General features: G+C 38.1%; 1 protein-coding gene across 4 annotated transcripts in view; it reads left to right on the top strand.

Moving 5' to 3' along the window:
• The window catches only part of usp6nl (USP6 N-terminal like), a 252354-nt gene that overhangs the window by 129766 nt on the left and 104497 nt on the right, over positions 1–18091 (top strand). For all 4 annotated transcript variants that reach the window (XM_060842684.1, XM_060842686.1, XM_060842685.1 and 1 more), the window contains 2 exons: positions 787–867; positions 15328–15435. In XM_060842684.1, the coding sequence (XP_060698667.1) occupies positions 787–867; positions 15328–15435 (189 nt within the window). The remainder of the gene's footprint in view (positions 1–786; positions 868–15327; positions 15436–18091) is intronic.

Genomic DNA, 18091 nt, shown 5'->3' with positions numbered 1-18091 from the left:
AGGGGAAGGAGAAAGGTAACATATTTTAGAATGTGCAGAAGTTTATAAAGCATGATAAACACTGGACCAGCCAGGCGTGCATTGGTATTGTCACATGTATAGTTGACAAAGGCAAAGGGTGAGGTTTTGATTGAGCTAGGATTAGAGTAGTGAGAGATTTATACAAGTGTTTCTTGATATGTTGCCGGACTAAAAGAGCAGGAGATGGAAACAGTGTATGGAAATTGGAGAGGTTGAGTTATGAGTTCAGGGTTGAAAATCTGATGGGCATCTGAGGCAAATGCTATGTGATGCATTTTAATTAATCAGAATGCCTTCCTATTGGTCTGTACATCTAAAATTGTGAAACTGGAGGTTTACATTCACAAGGCTCCACATCCTCCATTGAGATTTGCTCAACTCTTCTAAGAAGGAAATTGCAGGCAATTTGCTATGATTTTTGCTTCCTTTGATTTCATTTCAGTTTGCTCTTCAACATCAATTTTGGCTTCCTCCCAATTTTTAGCAATCCAGTATTCAGTACTGAAAATCAAAAGGTCTAAAAACTGGTGAAAAATATCAGTTATGGTGTAGCTTGTTTGGATAATGATTTAATAGTCTCCTATAAGTTATACTCAAAATCACCTTTAAGAGGTACATGAAAAAGATGAAGCAACCAGATGATGTTCAGATGATGTTATCTGTTACATTTTGGCAGTACACAACCTATTTATCATTCACAGTCGTTCTGTCTTGTCTGCCACTTTTAAATATCTGCAGTAACAATTTGCTGATTTGTGCTTACAGCTGAAACAAGTGGAAATTGAAAGAACAGGAAAATGGCTGAAAATGCTGAAAAGCTGGGACAAATATAAGAACAGTGAAAAGGTAACTTTGCCCAATGAATTAGTTTTCTAGATCTGAGTGGAATGTTGCATAGAAATGCCAGTTTTGATTTATTTTGCTTCCATTGGTTAATCTAACTGTGAAGAATATAAATATTCGGTTAATATTTGCCAAAGTACATGTACACTGTTAAGTTATCGACCAATTTTAGATGGTTAGTTCCATATTCAAAATTCCTTGCTCTAAATTATGAACCAGACTAAACCCCCTTCAGATATATTAAGGAGAAAGCCGAGACCCTAACTTTTTCTTATTTAAAGGCAAGTGTAAGGTGCTGTGTTCCTGATGTAAATCAATTGGTTACACTATTCGGCTTTAAGCACAACACATTTATTGGAATAATTGAGTCTATTGAGAAATTTAAATTATTTAGCTATTAAATAGTAACTGTTCCAACTGTTCCATCCATAAACCCACCCTTGGCAAAAGCAAATTCAGTAAAACAGATTGTCTTACATGCAATCCTGGCAACAGGAAGGGAACCCAAGTTTGTAGCTGTAACAGAGAGAAAGATGTAGCAGTTTCATAACTAGCTTCAAAAACCCAGCAACTGCTGAAAGCTAAACTAAAACTCTGGTTATTTTTAAAAGTTAGAACAATAGAAGCAGCATAAGTGGATGGAGTCAGGCTTCCAAAGAACCAAAGACCTCGCAAGCTTATTAGCTTAGAGAAGACAGCTCACCACCTATGGTTTAAAACCTCTTGCAAAAGCAAAAGGACAAAATACATCTCTCAAAATCTGGTGTGGATCTCAGCAAGTTAGCACCTAGAATGCTGCAGTTGACTTCAAACAACGGACTGTTTGGCAGGCTTTAGGAGGTAATGGATGTGGTTTACAGAGCCAATTTTGGAAAATACTTAGAGTTTTAGAACTATATACATATCTATGATGCCTGATGAAAATTGCTTGTGGACTTTATAATTGGTTCTGCTGGCATGCATGGATTTATGTTGAGCAAGAGATTTTGCTTCTCGGTTGAGAGGACAAAATTTAAACCAAAGAAAAGTGCATGACAGTATGAAATAGAAATACAAAACCAGCCAAACCAGCTTTGCTCATCATTTCAGTATGATGGATTCTCATAAATCTTTGTTCCCCCCCCTAATTTTTTTATTATTCTCATTTATTTTGCTCTCACTGAACTCTGTCTAAGAATTACAGACATGAAATACAAGTGCAACTATGCTGTTTTGCTGCTATGAACCTTTTACAATCTAAATTCTGTCTTTTAGATAAAATTAAATTGTGTTTCAAAACTTGTGTTAACTTCAGTTTTCATAGAATATTAAATGGGAAGCAAAATTTTGAGTTCAATACTGTTCTCAGCTTTTTTTAAACCTTGCACCTGCTACTTCCAGTTAGAATCTAACAAGTTTTAAAAGCCCTGCCAAGGGAGTACATAGCAAAATTTGCGTGTATTTTCCATTCAATTTTCACTGAATTGAAAAGAAACTTTGCAACCACTTTAACAGCAAGATATCAGCTATTCTGGAGTTTCCAATTACTTGACGTGCTCCTTTACTGAAGGAAAATCTATTCATAATGGTGTTGGAAGATAACAAGTTTCAAGGAAATACACTTAAATGAAACACTTTCTGAAGCTGTGGAATTTTTACTCATAACACAATTGCTTGTTTTTGGCAGAAGCTACTTTGCTTTTACTGTATTTCTGATCGTAGGGAGGTGCTTTGTTTAACTGTTTGCATTTTCAGTATTATTTGACATCTTGCTGTATTTCATCAAGTTAATAGTTTTTCAAAAACTTAACATTTTATGAGCTTCTTGTGCCCACCCAGAATGAGGCCAGTGGATGTTGGCATCATTGTGAAGTGTGGTGCTGGAAAAGTACAGCCAGTCAGGCAGCATCCTGTTCCTTGGATGCTGCCTGACCAGCTGTGCTTTTCCAGCACCACACTTCTCGACTCTGATCTCCAGCATCTGCAGTCCTCACTTTCTCCATCATTATTGTAAATTAAAGCTGTATTATTGTCTTAAGATCTGTAAAAATTTAGTTCAGGAAACTGTGCAGAAATTCTTGTTCACAAGTGATCCAACCTGACAGATTTTGTTATAATTTAAGGCAAATTTTTATCTAGTGAATCATGTCATTTGTGTAGACATAATTACATTTAAGCATTAAGGAAATAATCTTCACAAGTTTAAGACCACAGCATGTAAATTCACAGTATGTGAATTTTAAAAATATTTCATTAAAATTCACAGTATTTTGAAATAAATAGTGTTACTTGTCAGTTCATTGTTTAAAAGGATTACAGTTCACTAATTTATGACACTTCAGAAATTTTGAAGAAAAACATTGCTTCCAACTAATTAGTTGGATATGTTGCCACAACATGGGTGGGACTGGTAACTTCCTGCATAGTTTGTAATGACTGCAAACGACAATCTTGGAGCATTTCATTTTTGTTTAAAGCTTTCAGCCAAATATGTCTGTCTCTCTCAATGATTTTCAAAAATATTTTAATGACGACCAGATCGTTTCAAAGTGCTTTCCTGCAAAGTGACAATAATGTGCTCTTGTTTCATGTTGCACAGATATAGTTGCAATTGAGAGTGGAAACTGTACAAAGACAAAAATGTTAAAATTTACAGGCACAATGTCCAGTTGACATGCTAATACAAAAGCTGCGTGTATTTTTATCAATCCAAGACCTTCTGTGGAGAATTTGAGATACAGAGTATAAGCCTGGTCAGTTTTTCAAAAGACAAGTATGTGAAGCCAACTTTTGTCAGGAGGTGAAGTAGCACATGGTGATGTGAAGAGGATGGAGTTGATAAAATATCCCATACTGAAAACATAGGAAGCTAAGCTTGGCCTTATTTGTTTCACTGAAAAATGGGCATTAGGGGCATTATCGACAGATCTATTTCAAATGAAGGGTATTTCAGATTCCCAACAGGCAAACATGTTGCTTGAAATAGATTGTGTTTGACAAATTAATGATCACAACTTTTCACTATGCCTGAAAACATTTCAATGGCTTCTGACTCGAAAGTAAAATACTGTGCATGCTAGAAAGCTGTGATAAAAGTGCAGAAAATAACCAACGTGCTGTGTACATCTAAAGGAGAGAAAATTGGTTAATATTTCAAGTTTAAAAACTGGAACTAGATCAGAATTGGGAAAAATGAGAAAGTAATAGTGATTAAATTGGTGAAATGGAGGAGGGTGGCAAAGAGAGCAGTGGGCAGTTCTATGCTAGGTGGAAATGAGTAATTAAAAAACAAAAGATCTGAGAATACAGAGGCATAGTTGTGATACTCTGGACTAGTAATATTAAGTTATGTCTAGAGCAAGGTAAATGAGAGAATATTGAACAGCTGCCATCCAGAAGCAAGAAATAATATGAGTAAGACTGAAACGTGCAAACAAAAAACAAAATAAGCAACAAGTTACAGTTTGAAGTCATTGAACTCAACATTATTGCTGTAAGCCTGTGAGCTGAAAATATGTCTCTGGAAAAGCGCAGCAGGTCAGGCAGCATCCAAGCAGCAGGAGAATTGATGTTTCGGGCACGAGCCCTTCTTCAGGAATGAGGAAGGTGTGCCAAGCAGACTAAGATAAAAGGTAGGAAGGAGGGACTTTGGGGAGGGACGTTGGAAATGCAGTAGGTGGAAGGAGGTAAAGGTGAGGGTGATAAGCCAGAGTGGGGGTGGGGGCGGAGAGGTCAGGAAGAAGATTGTAGGTTAGGAAGGCGGTGCTGACTTTGAGGATTGGGACTGAGATAAGGTGGGGAGAGGGGAAATGAGGAAGCTGGAGAAATCTGCATTCATCCCTTGTGGTTGGAGGGTTCCTAGGCGGAAGATGAGGCGCTCTTCCTCCAGCTGTCGTGTTGCTATGGTCTGGCGATGGAAGAGTCCAAGGACCTGCGCGTCCTTGGTGGAGTGGGAGGGGGAGTTGAAGTGTTGAGCCACGGGGTGGTTGGGTTGGTTGGTCCGGGTGTCCCAGAGGTGTTCTCTGAAACGTGCCGCAAGAAGGCGGCCTGTCTCCCCAAAAAAGAGGAGGCCACATCGGGTGCAGCGGATGCAGTACATGATGTGTGTGGAGGTGCAGGTGAATTTGTGGCGAATATGGAAGGATCCCTTGGGACCTTGGAGGGAAGTAAGAGGGGAGATGTGGGTGCAAGTTTTGCATTTCTTGCTGTTGCAGGGGAAGGTGCCAGGAGCGGAGGTTGGGTTGCTGGGGGGTGTGGACCTGACGAGGGAGTCACGGAGGGACGCTGATAGGGGAGGGGAGGGAAATATATCCCTAGTGGTGGGTCCGTTTGGAGGTGACGGAAATGACGACGGATGATACGATGTATGTGGAGGTTGGTGGGGTGGTAAGTGAAGACCAGTGGGGTTCTGTCCTGATGGCGATTGGAGGGGTGAGGCTCAAGGGCGAAGGAGCGGGAAGTGGAGGAGATGTGGTGGAGAGCATCGTCGATCTCTCTGGGGGGGAATTTGCAGTCTTTGCAAATCTGGGTTGTATGGTATTGGAACTGGTCCTCCTGGAATCAGATGCAGCGAAGATGGAGGAATTGGGAATATGGGATGGCGTTTTTACAGGGAGCAGGGTGGGAGGAGGTGTAGTCTAGGTAGCTGTGAGGCTCGATCGGTTTATAGTAAGCCTGTGAGCTGCCTAGTTGAAAGTTGAGGTGCTGTTTTTCAAGCTTGCATTGAATTCGTTGCTATTTGTCGACTGCATGTTCTGGACAGATTACTATGAGAGCAACGTGGAGAATTAAAATGCCAGCTAACCAGTAAAAGAGAGCAAAGCCCTCAGCTGAGGAAAAGGAAGACTTCTCAGAAGAGCTGCTATGTCTATATATCCCACAAATTACCACATACACTGGTAACAGATCAGAAAGAGTATATATTCTTGTCCCTTACTATCAGCCACTGGTTAGATCCTGTATCTCTCAAAATTATAACTTCTTGCCCTTCCCCTTCTATTTTTTCTGAGTAAATTTTACCCACTGAGACAGATTCTTTAAAGAGATCCAGCACTTAATTCCATGCCCAGCCCTTGCCTAGGCCATGCACTCTCCTGCAGCTGCTGGGCTCTTTTTGATGTTTTCTTTACTACTTTAACTAATGCCATTGGCTTAGCTTCTTTTACCACATCTTTTTCCACAATGCCTTTCTTTAACGACCAGCACTGTGACTTTACGTGTCCCACTTTACCACAGTAGAAATACCTGAGGTCTTTCACCTCTTTTCCACCCTCTTGGGCTTCTTTTTTAACCTATAGTAGATACTTAGCAATGTTCTCTGCTCTTTGTTTTGTATGTAGGATCTCCACTTCTCCCAACTTCTATACCTCCAGGATGAAATCTGGCTAAAAGCTTGTCTTATGCACTAATATGTATTCATCTGCTAATTCTGCTGCCGTTCTCACTTCCTGAACTTTCTGTTCCTCCACGTGAATTCTTACCATCTCTGGAAGTGAGTTTTTAAACTCCTCCAGCAGAATAATCTCTCTCAGAACCTCATAGGACCTATCTGTTTTTAAGGCTTGCACACATCTGACAAAATGACTATGTTTAATTCTTTCGAACTCAACATAAGTCTGACCTTCTTTATGTTTCTGAACTAGTCTATATGCATCTGGTACCAAATCATAAGCACTTAAAATAGTTTGTTTGACCTCTTCATAATCTCTTGACACCTCATCTGACAGTGTGGCAAAATCTCACATGCTCTGCCTACCAGTTTAGTCTGATCTAGCATTACCCATAAGTCCTCAGACCACTCCATCTGCCAATTTTTCAAATAAAATAAAAAAAGCTTTGACATCTTTCTCATCAGACTTTTGACTTATTTGTATATATCACTACCTTCTCTTTTAATCTCCATCCTGTTAACGACTTTGCTGACTCAGTCGCAACTTGTCAAGTTCAAATTCTCTTCGCTTTTTGCTCAGCTAAGAACCTTCTCTCTTTTTCTTCTCTTTTTTTTCTCTCTTCTGCCTCCTTTTTTCACTCTTTCTCCTCTGTTTGCTCAGTTCAGAACCACCTCCCTCCCCTCTCTCCCTCCCTCCCCTCTCTCCCTCCCTCCCCTCTCTCCCTCCCTCCCCTCTCTCTCCCCCTCTCCCCCTCTCCCCCTCTTCCCCCTCTCCCCCTAATTAATTTCCAAGATCTTAAGATTCCTCTCTGCATTTGATCATGAGTTATTACATGAAGATTGCAATGTATAATGGTCTTAATATGAGACTATGTATACCACATTGATATTTTAATGTTTATTGTTATCTCCAAAACTAGTTTATTATTCGTCTGAGATGGGTTTCTGATTACTCTGGATGAACTATTTCACTTTCTTAGATTGGGAGACAAGTGAATACTTAAGCATCAACATCATTACCAGTAAGATGATGTGCAACCTCTTGTTCACCATGCTGAAAATAGTTGATGTAACATTCATGTAACAATGTCATTTTACAAGATTGCTGAAAGGAAGAATAATGTTAAAAATATTGCAATTGTATCAAAAAGTGCTTATAATACATGAGGTCAATCCAAAGATGTTCATTTGCATGCATTGAACATTTGCTGTTGGTAGAATATCATATCTCAATACCTGTGTCAATAGCTGTAGCTATGGGCATATTTCATGAAACAACAAATGCAGTAGGTTCTGTGAACATAACAAATGCAGGAGACCACAGCAGGTCAGCTATCATCCATGGAGAGCAAGCTAAAGCTTTGAGTCCAGATGACTCTGCATCAGAAGTATTGCTCCATGGATGCTGTCTGACTCGCTGTGATCTCCAGCATTTATTGCTTTTCGTACAGATTCCAGCACCTGCTATAATTTGCTCCTAAATAGATCCTGTGAATGGAAGAATTTTGTATGCTCACCTTTTTGCTGAAGACAGCTGTGCTGAGTAAATGTGGTTCCAAGAAGTGCAATATACAACCTAGCGGCAACCATAAAAGGTATAGCAGTCAACAAAAGCTGGCTATATCAGAATGGAAACAGACTCTTTGGTTTAGGTAGTTCACACTGACTATGTTCCCAAAGAAACTACTCCCACTTTACTGCATTTGGCCCCTGTTCCTCCAAACCTTTCCTATTCATGTATTTACCCATTGTTACTGCCCCTGCATCCATCAATTCCTTTGGCAGTTCATGCTATAGATGAACTACCTTCTGTGTAAGATAAAAGAAAGTTGCCCCTCATCTTTTTAAATCTTTCTCCTCTCGCGTTCAAAAATATGCTCCCTAGTTTTGCACTCCGCCACCCTAGGGGAAAGACTCTTTCTATTCACATTTAAGTATGTCCCTCATAATTTTATAAACATCTGTAAGGTTACCCCTCAACCTCCTACTCTCGAATGTGAAAAGTTACAGCCTTTCTATATAAGTCAAACCTTCCATTCCTGACATCACCCTGGTAAATATTTTCTGAATCCTTTACAATTTAATAATATTGTTTGTTTGGTAGGGCACCCAGAACTGTGCACAGTACTCCAAAAGAGGCTTCACCAATCTCCTGAAACGCTCAACATGATGGCCCAATTCCTGTACTTGAAAGTCTGAGCATTGAATACAAGCGTGTTAAAAGCTGCCTTGTCAACCCTGTCTGCATGTGATGCAAATGTCAAATATTTATGTCCCTGAATCTCCAGATCTTTCTGTTTTACAACATTACCCAAGGTCCTACCATTAATTGCATAAGTCTTACCCTTGTTTGTTTTATCAAATTCAGTACCTCACATTTTTTTACAAATTAAACTCCATCTGTCACTCCTCAGCTCATTGAGCCAATTGATCAAGGTCTTTTCATGATCTTGGATTTTGTGCACTATAGCACCAATTTGGTGTCATTCTCAAACATACCAATCATGTCTCCTAAATTCTCAGCTAAATTGTTAATATTAATGACAAGCAAAAGTGGGCCCAGTTCTGATCCCTGTGGAATACCACTGATCACAAGCCTCTTCCATCACCCTCTTGTCTCCTACCATTAAGATTTTATTTGTATCCAATTGTCAAGCTCTCCCTGAATCCCACGTGATCTAACTTTACTAATTAGTCTACCATGCAGAAACTTATCAAAGGCTTGACTAAAGTCAATGTAAACAACTTCTGTCATTCTGCCCTCAATCTTTTTGGTTGCCTCCTCAGAAAACTGTCAAGTTTGTGAGCCACAATTTCGCTCATACAAAGCCATGTTGACTATCCTTAATCAGTCCTTGTCTCTCCAAAATGAATGCAAAGCCTATTTATCCACTTTGATTGCGAAGACCTCCAGCATCACCTCTTCTATAATGTGAACTGTTTTTGAAACATCAGTATTTATTTCCCTGAATTCTCTAACTTCCATTTCTTTGTCCACAGTCAAAAAACTGACATGAAATACTCATTTAATATGTGTCCCATTTCCTGAGATTTAACACAGAGACAACTTTGTTGATCTTTAAGGGGCCCTATTGTTGTGTTTTTTTTTCTCCTAATGTTGTAGAATTTACTTGGATTAGCATTAACTTTATCTGCTAAGGATATCTCATATCTACTTTTTGCCCTCCAGATTTCTCTCTGAAGTATGCTCTTCTACAGTTTATACTCTTTAAGAGATTAATTTGATCCATTTGTCTATGTCTAACATGTGACTTTTATTCTTGACCAGAACCTCAATATCTTTATTCTTCCATTCTTCCCAACCTTACCCTTCACTCTAACAGTAACATAATGCCTCTTAACTCCTGTTATCACACTTTTCAATGTCTCCCACTTGTCAATCATCGCCTTGCGAATACTGTATTCAACTTTTACAGAAGGCCTATACTTTTCTACAGCTATTTTAAAGCTAATAGAATTGCGATCACTCGTCCCAAAGTGGTTCCTCTGCTAACACTTCAGTCACTTGCCCTATCTTATTTCTTGAGAGAAATCAAGATTTTCTCCTCCTCTAGTATTTGTTAATAAGAACCATAATTTCTATTTCTGGAAAATAGGAATCTTTCCTATTTCTAGAAAGTAGGAATCTTCTATTTAAAAGATAGGAATATATCTTTTTCTACACTGATAAAGAAGATTATCTTGAACACATTCAACAAATTCCTCACCATCCAAGCCTTTAACACTGTGGCAGTCCCAGTCAATCTTTGGAAAATTAAAATCCCCTACTATTACAACCCTGTTGTTATCACATATATCTGAGATCTCTCCACATATTTGTTCCTCAGTTTCCCTCAACTATTGGGGCTGTTTACAATCCCAAAAAGGTGATAATCTCTTTCTTATTTCTAAGTTTTACCCACATAACTTCACTGGATGATCCCTCAGAAATATCCTAAGTACAGAAATAATGTTCTCCTTAATCAAAAGTGCTACTTTCCCTTTCCTCTTGTCTCCCTTTCTGTTCTTCCTACAGCATCTAAAATGCAGAATATTGAGCTGCCAGTCCTGTCCTTCCCTCAGCCAAGTTTCTACAATAGCTATGATGTTCCAAGGACATGTTGGGAATATGGAATGATTTCATCAGCCTTACCTATAAGACCAGTTGCTTCGAAATAAATGCAGTTTGATTCTTCAGAGCTACCTCATTCTCGGACTTGCACTTGTCTGACGAGTGTTATGACAAGTGTTGAGCTCTCCTTAATTTAAAACTAGCACCACAGAAAAGATTTATTCCATGCAATAACTGGAAAGATTTGAGTGGCCAAGAACTGTGTCAAGCAAAAATTAACAACTTCATTTCTTAAAGTATAATAGAGAATAATTAACTAGCCACTATTTATAATTTCTTTCTCTAACTTATCTGTTACCTTCTCATCTATAATACTAGTCCGATAAAACTCCCAATTAAGATTTACAAACACCACTCCTTATCTCAAAACCAGGCAGCTGTTGGTTCTTGTCTGTGGATCTTCTTGTCATCTTTTCTTCTTGTTAGGAATTTCTGTGTCACAGGTTACTGATTGAAAAGGTTCTTTTAAGAGAGAGATTGTTTCAAGCAGTCTGTTACATGCTAGGACTTAGCAGATCTCCTCTCAACTGTCCAATTTGCCCCCCCCAGTCTTATACCCCAGAGCATCGGATTGTGTCATTGGCTATGAAGATTGTCAATATACTCGATTCAACCTTAATAGGAAATTGGTATTTTTTGGGGGGTATAATTTAAAGTGATTGGCTGAATTCTAATTTATTTATGTCTCCAGGCAATAGAGTTGTTCGACCCAGTGTTGTATTGTTGCCTTATTGAGAACACTTGGTGCTGTGTCCGGTAGTTCTGCTTTTAACTCTCTACAAGGTACACCACATCTTCATAACACCATGGTCACTGCTACTCAGCGATTCCCCCCTCCGATATAGTCACACTCTATATCTCCTGTGTGCCCTCAGTGACAGTAAACCTAAAAAGAAACTCTTAAAATAAACTTAGATATTAAAAAACACTACTCTTCCTTCCCTTTCAGATTTTAATCTGAAGCATGCAGAAGAGAAAAAAAATTAAGCAATTAAAATCTTTTTAAAAATCAAGCATTTAACTGGAACTTTCATCAACTGAAAAAAGCCTCCCCTTCAAATCCCTTAACAGTCAACTTTCAAATTCCAGTTCTATGAAAAGAAATGGTGATCCCTGAACCTTGTCGTTATTTAAACAACAACAACAACTTGAGAAGGAAAATGTTCAGAATTCTGCCCGTGCAAACATTTAAAAAAAATCTTTCCAGAACTGTTGTCAAACATATCGATAGGCTTCACCCACAAAAACTTTGTGAAAAACAATCCTCCTTCCCCGCGTATTTTTTCTTCTTAGCAATTTTTTTTTGGATTATAAAAGTTCCCAAAATAATTTTAATTTCAAATCAAATTTTCTGCTGCGATTTATATAAAAAAAAGAGCAGCTGCAAGATCCACAATACTCTCATTCCACCATTTTTTCTTTGTTTTAATGGCTCTTACTAGTTGTATGTGCTCCAATTTATGAATATGCATTGATTGGGTGGACATCGAACTTGCCTTTATCTGGAGTGTTTTGAATATTTCATAATATTACACCTGTGTCCTTTGAATAGAATCAGTGACACTATTCAAACTTTGTGGTTTGTTGACCTATTCGCCACCTTGAGCAAACAGGATCTGTTTCTCAAATTGAACTTGAGGTTTATATTGCATCAGCAAGGCTGGTTTTCCTACTGTTTTCAAGGCAAGTTAATCTCTTTTTGCAGCCATTAGTCAAAAACAATTAATTTATTTTGTTCAGTCTGTAGCAATACATGTATATTCTTTTCTGCTGGACCAACATTGCTTCAGAGGTGCAGGTTCAACTGTCTGCTTATTTCACATTTTAATTAGCTAACCTTGAAATGTGGACAGATTTGCTAATGTTCATAGCAGCTTTGTGAAAAAACTTCCAGCTACATTTATGACCATGGTTATAGAAGAAGCTTTTTGAGGATTGATCATTTATTTTACCCACCTGCAAACTTAGTAGGTTGCGTTTGTTATAGCCCAGTTCAAGTCATTAGAATATCAGCACTTTCAAAATTCAGTTGACCTTTGGGTTAGCATGCAATGTAATTTTTAATTTACTGTTCACTCATTTACTATCTGTTCTCTGTCTCATTTTGGCATTTGACATAGAACATTGTCAATAACTTTCAGGATGTCCAAGTTTGTAATATGGATTGTTACTTACACTGCCCAAGATGTCTTTCAAAACTTGACAAAAGTAAATAGGTTGTTTAAGTACAACCTAACTTGCGTTCTTTCATGTTGTGTCATCCCTTGAAAAGAATATTTCAAGTATTTCCCCCATCGGATTTTTCACAGTAGTTTCAAACACTTTCTCCATAATAGAAGTAAACTTGCAGTAGTAGATTCACCCAGTAACAGAGGCAAATTAGAACAATCCAGATTAGAAAAACCTCCATACAACTAACAGAGGCCAAAATACAAAGCTTTAGGAAGACTTGTGTGAAAGGCAGAGCTCAAAAATGAGCAAAATCTGGATTTTTCTTGAAATATATGGGCAAGAAATTATATCATGGTTGCAGACATTCAATTATAATGATGATTGGTTTTGAAGTCAATGTATTTGCCGCCATAAAGATTTTGAAAATTAATGTGAAATCTGCACATCATAAGAAACAAATATAGAGGAATTTGAGCCCATAATATTTTTCAACATGTAATTCATGAACTAAACTTGGAAATTAATGTTCTTAAATTTTCGATGTCTAGATAATCATTGCGCATAAAATCTAACTCCTGTATTTAAGAACAGTTCAGCGTAGTGCTTCATCAAACTGCAAGATGCAATAATATAGTCTCTACAAGCCTTGCTTCCAAAATGGTAATATGAAATGTTTAGGCAGATATGTCAAGTAAACAACTATTTCATTATGGAACAATAAAGTAGTATTCAAACAAGGTCTGCACAAATTGGAATTTCATTCGTGTTTTGGGTAATAAAAACACAACAGTCTTCACAGAGGAATGCTATATGCTATTTTTAAAAGTTAGTATGGCCAATAGGTTTGAGCACCAAAACAAGATTTTAAAAATAGGACAGCAGAGATGGTGTTTCAGACTTTTACAAAAATATTTAATAACTCTTTCAGCAAACTTCTGTCTCAGTGAGACAGAAAGCTAGGTTTAGAAGAATTCATTGTCTGTGGCTAAACAAGCAAGTATGACATCAAATTTTTTTTAAAAATACAGCTCTTTTGGATTTTTAAGCATTTTTAAGAGTCTGTGGAACTGATAACAGAAAATCAGAACGTAGAAGAGGTACTGAGCATGTATTTTGTGCTGGTCTTCAATGTAGGAGTCTTGGAAAGCTTCTCAAAAATTGTTGGAAATCAAGAAGTGAAGAGAAGCACGGAATTTGAAACAGTTGCATCACCAGGGAGTAAGTCCTGGGAATAGTATTAGACGTAAAGGCTGACGAGTCCCTAAGATCAGGTGGCTTACACCTAAAGAGTTTCAAAAGACGTGACTGCAGGGATAGTGGTTGGATTTGTTATAAGATTCCACATTTCCTTGCATTTTAGAAGTGTATCAATACTTTATAAAATAACAAGTAAAATACTTGTTAAATTCAGTAAAGGAAAAAGGCAGGATTTAGGAAACTATAGCCATCTTTCACAGGAAGGTTGCTAGAATCCATTATTAAGGAGGTTATAGAAGGATATTTGGAGAATGCAATCAAGCAGAGTCAACATGCTTTTATGAAAGGGAAATAGTATTCAACTAATTTATTACAGTTTTTGAGGAAGTAGTAAGTTGAGTAATGAGTCTGTTGATATGATGAATTTCAATTTCCAAAATGCACTTGATAAGGCATGTATGATAAGACCACATAGTGTGTGGGATAACATGATATGGATTAAGGATTGTTTGGCTAAGAGGAAGCAAAGTAGTGATCAGTAGATTCCCTTTGGATTGCTAAGTAGAGTGCCACAAAGATTAGTGCTCGAGTCTCAACTATTTCCTATTTACACCAATGACTTGGATAAAGGTACAGAATGTACAATAGCTAAATGCAAAGGTTAAGTGAGTGGACAAAAAAATTGGCAAATGGAATTGAATGTGAACTTTAGCAAGAAGAAAACAAAATAGAGAGAGATTGTAGAACTCAGAACAGAAATCTGGCTGTCCTGGTGCGTGAATCATAGGAAGTTAGGTGCAGGCATCAGTGCAGTGTTCATTGTAATTTTTCTTGATTCTGTATGGACCTAGAGGTCCATGTATGAAAGTGGAACCAATGCATTGAAACTTCAATTGATATGCATGAGACTTAGCAGTTGTGCAGCTTCACAGTTAGAGGTGTAATGCCTGTAGCAAGTGGAGCATTGTTTTAATTTTACAAGGGAAGGGGAATTTCACAATTCGGCAAGCTTTACTGCAGCAATACAGGGAATTGGAGAGACCACATCTGGAGTTCTGCATATAATTTCTGTTATAATACTTGCAAGAAAAATGATATAATTCCATTAGACTTAGTTCAGAGAAGGTTGTCTCAGCTTATTCCTGAGAAGAAGGGCTTAGCTCTTGAAGAAAGTTTCAACAGTTTGGACCTACACCCATTGGACTTTCCAAGAATGAGAGGTGGTGAAGTTGAAACATATCCTGAGGGAACTTGATCGAATGGATGTTTTCACTTTTGGGGAGATGAGAACTCGGAAATGAAGTTTAAGGAAAGAAGTTCTCCCTTTTATGAAAGCTGTGGAGACGTTTGTTTTCGGAGGGGTTGTTAGTCTGTGGAATCCTCCAGAAGGTTCGTTTAGACAGATTTTTGAAGAATACATTAAGGGTTATAGGAGGTAGTCTGAAAGGTGCAGTTAAGACATAACTAGATCAGCTATGATCATATTAAATGGAGCAAGTTTGAAAGGCCAAATGGCCCACCCTGTTCTTAAGTCTTTTGAGTAATTTTGAATGTAGCTAACGGAAGCAATTTTTTAAAAACTTGTGATTCAAAGGTGGTACGGAGAATTTACAAGGGAATTCCCCTGCAACTACGAGGAGAGGTCTGGTCTCTACTTCTAGAAATACAAAAAATTAAATTGGAGAAGAAAGATCTGTATGATGTGAGTATATGTTTTTCCAATTCCTGATACTTTTAACATGATCCAGGGCTTTGCTGATGTGACATTTTAGTTTCACATTTTGTTAAAAGCATAAGAAGGAGCAAAATTAATTTGATAGACCTTACATTTATGTATCTTTAAATATAAGCATGTTAATAACGAGTTCAAAATGGCACGTTATAGATTTACCAAGCTTGATTAATGATTTGTCACATGATAGGTTTTGTAAACAGACTTAATGCTAACATAAACTTCTCTTCATTTAAACTTTGGCATATTAACATTGTGAAGTGATTCATCACCAGATTCATTTGCCCTTTCTACAACGTTTTCCAGATAATCTCATCATTGAACTACTTAGAATATCAGCTATAGTGGGATTTAGTTATGTCCCCTTTAATCCCAAATGTATGACCACAGGCATCAAAGAAACTCTAAAGTTACTATGAGTCCTTTTTCAGGAAAAAGTTAGAGCAGATGGGAAATGACACCAACAGAGCCAAGGATGCGAACTTGAAGGATGTTTTTTGTTGAAGAAAAGAGAATCTTGTCGTGGCCTGCTGACCTTTCATCATGATTGCAGTAGTGACAGCAATGAGATCTTTAAACCACGCTTTAGTTTAGATGAAAGCTGAATCAAAGTAACTTGAGCTTCCAGAGTTTAGGAGGAAGTTAAAAATACTGATTTCTGGAACTTTCTCAGGCTCCCAGAAAATAATTTACTCAGATCTGTGCAACATGATCTGCTGTAAGGTTTTTCCATTTTCAGGAGAAAAAGATATTTCATTTTGTGTCATGGAGATTTTGTCCTTCAACTGATGTACCTAGGTGTGTACGGAAACAGCAACTATTCCAGAGACCATTGACCATAAGACCATGAGATGCAGAAGCAGAAGGAGGCCATTCTGCCCATCAGATTTTCTCAATTTTTCATATCTGATAATCCTCAACACCACTTTCCTACCTTATTCTTGTTACATGTAATTCCCTGACTGATTAAAAAATCTGTCTATCTCCACCTTGAATATGTGTAATAATCCAAACTCAGCAGACCTCTCAGTATACGATTTAACAAATTGTCTACCTCTGAGAGAAAAAAAAACCCTCCTCACTTATCTTCCATGAGTGACCTTCTTTTACAGAGAAATTATGCCTTTTGGTCCTAGACTCTCCAATGAGAGTCTACAGCCTCTGCATCTACGCTGTTACGTCCCCGAAGAATCTTTCATGTTTCAGTAAGGTTTCCTCTCATTCTACTAAACTCTAGTGAGTACTAGCCCAACCTGTCCTCATAAGAAAATCTCTCCATATCCAGGATTAACCTAGTGAACCAATTCTGACTGTCTCCAATGCCAGTACATTTTTTCATTGGATAAAGGACCCAATACTTTGCAAAGTATTTCAGCTATAGTCCAGCTAGTGCCTTGTAAAGTTGTAGGCAGAACTCCCCACTTTTATGCTCAATTCGTTTTGAGCTAAAGGCTAACATTATATTTTTCTTCCCAACTACCTGTTGATCTTGGATGCTATCTTTTTGTGATTTATTCAGAAGGGCCCCCAGACTCCTCTGTGCTGCAGTTTTGGGTAGTGTTTTCGTTCTTAATATTCAGCTGCTCTATTTTTCCTGCCAAAGTACACTCATCACATTTTCCCACATTATATCCCATCTGCCAAGTTTTTCTCCACTCTCAGAACATGCCTATACCCTTCTGTTGACTAATTTGTCACCTCACTACTTGCTTTCCCACCTATTGTTGTATTGTCTAGCAATAGTACATTCACTTCCCTCATCCAAGTCATAATATATTTTGTAAACAGTGTTAAATAAAAAATAATTGTGACCGCAGCACTGAATATCGTCGCAGCTAGTTGCATGTTGCCATCCTGAAAATGCCCTCATTATCTCAACTCTTATGTTTTTGTTAGCTAACATTCGATACAAGTAGACTGATATGTAAGACCATAAGACATAGGAGTGGAAGTATGTCCATTCGGTGCATTGAGTTCACTCTGCCATTCAATCATGGCTAATGGGCATTTCCTGCACTTACCCGCACTCTCCCCGTATCCCTTAATTCCTTGTGAGTTCAAGAATTTATTAATCTCTGCCTTGAAGACATTTAACGTCCCGGCCTCCATTGCTCTCCATGGCAATGAATTCCGCAAGCTTACCGTTCTCTGGCTGAAGAAATGTCTCTTCATTTCCGTTTTTAATTGACACCCCCCCCCCCCCCCCCCCCCCATGCATTATTTTGTAAATTTCTATTAGATGTCCCCTCAACTTTCTACACTATAATGAATACAATCCCAGGATCTTCAGCCGTTCATCGCATGTTAGGTCTGTCATTCTAGGGATTATCAGTATGAATCTCCGCTGGACATGCTCAGTGACAATATGTCCTTCCTGAGGTCTGGGGCCCAGAATTGGATACAGTATTCTGAATGGGGCCAAACTAGTGCTTTATAAGTCTCAGTAGCACATTGTTGCTTTTACATTCCAACCCTCTTGAGGTAAATGAGAACATTACATTTGCTTTCTTAATCACGGACTCAACCTGCAAGTCAACCTTTAGAGAATCCTGTACTAACACTCCCAGATTCCTTTGTACTTGGCTTTATGAATTTTCTCACCATTTAGAAAATAGTCCATGCCTGC

The sequence above is a fragment of the Hemiscyllium ocellatum genome, chromosome 23 (assembly GCF_020745735.1).
Source record: "Hemiscyllium ocellatum isolate sHemOce1 chromosome 23, sHemOce1.pat.X.cur, whole genome shotgun sequence".
NCBI lineage: Eukaryota > Metazoa > Chordata > Chondrichthyes > Orectolobiformes > Hemiscylliidae > Hemiscyllium > Hemiscyllium ocellatum.
The sequence above is the reverse complement of the archived record's forward strand: the minus strand, read 5'-3'. Positions and strand labels throughout refer to the sequence as shown.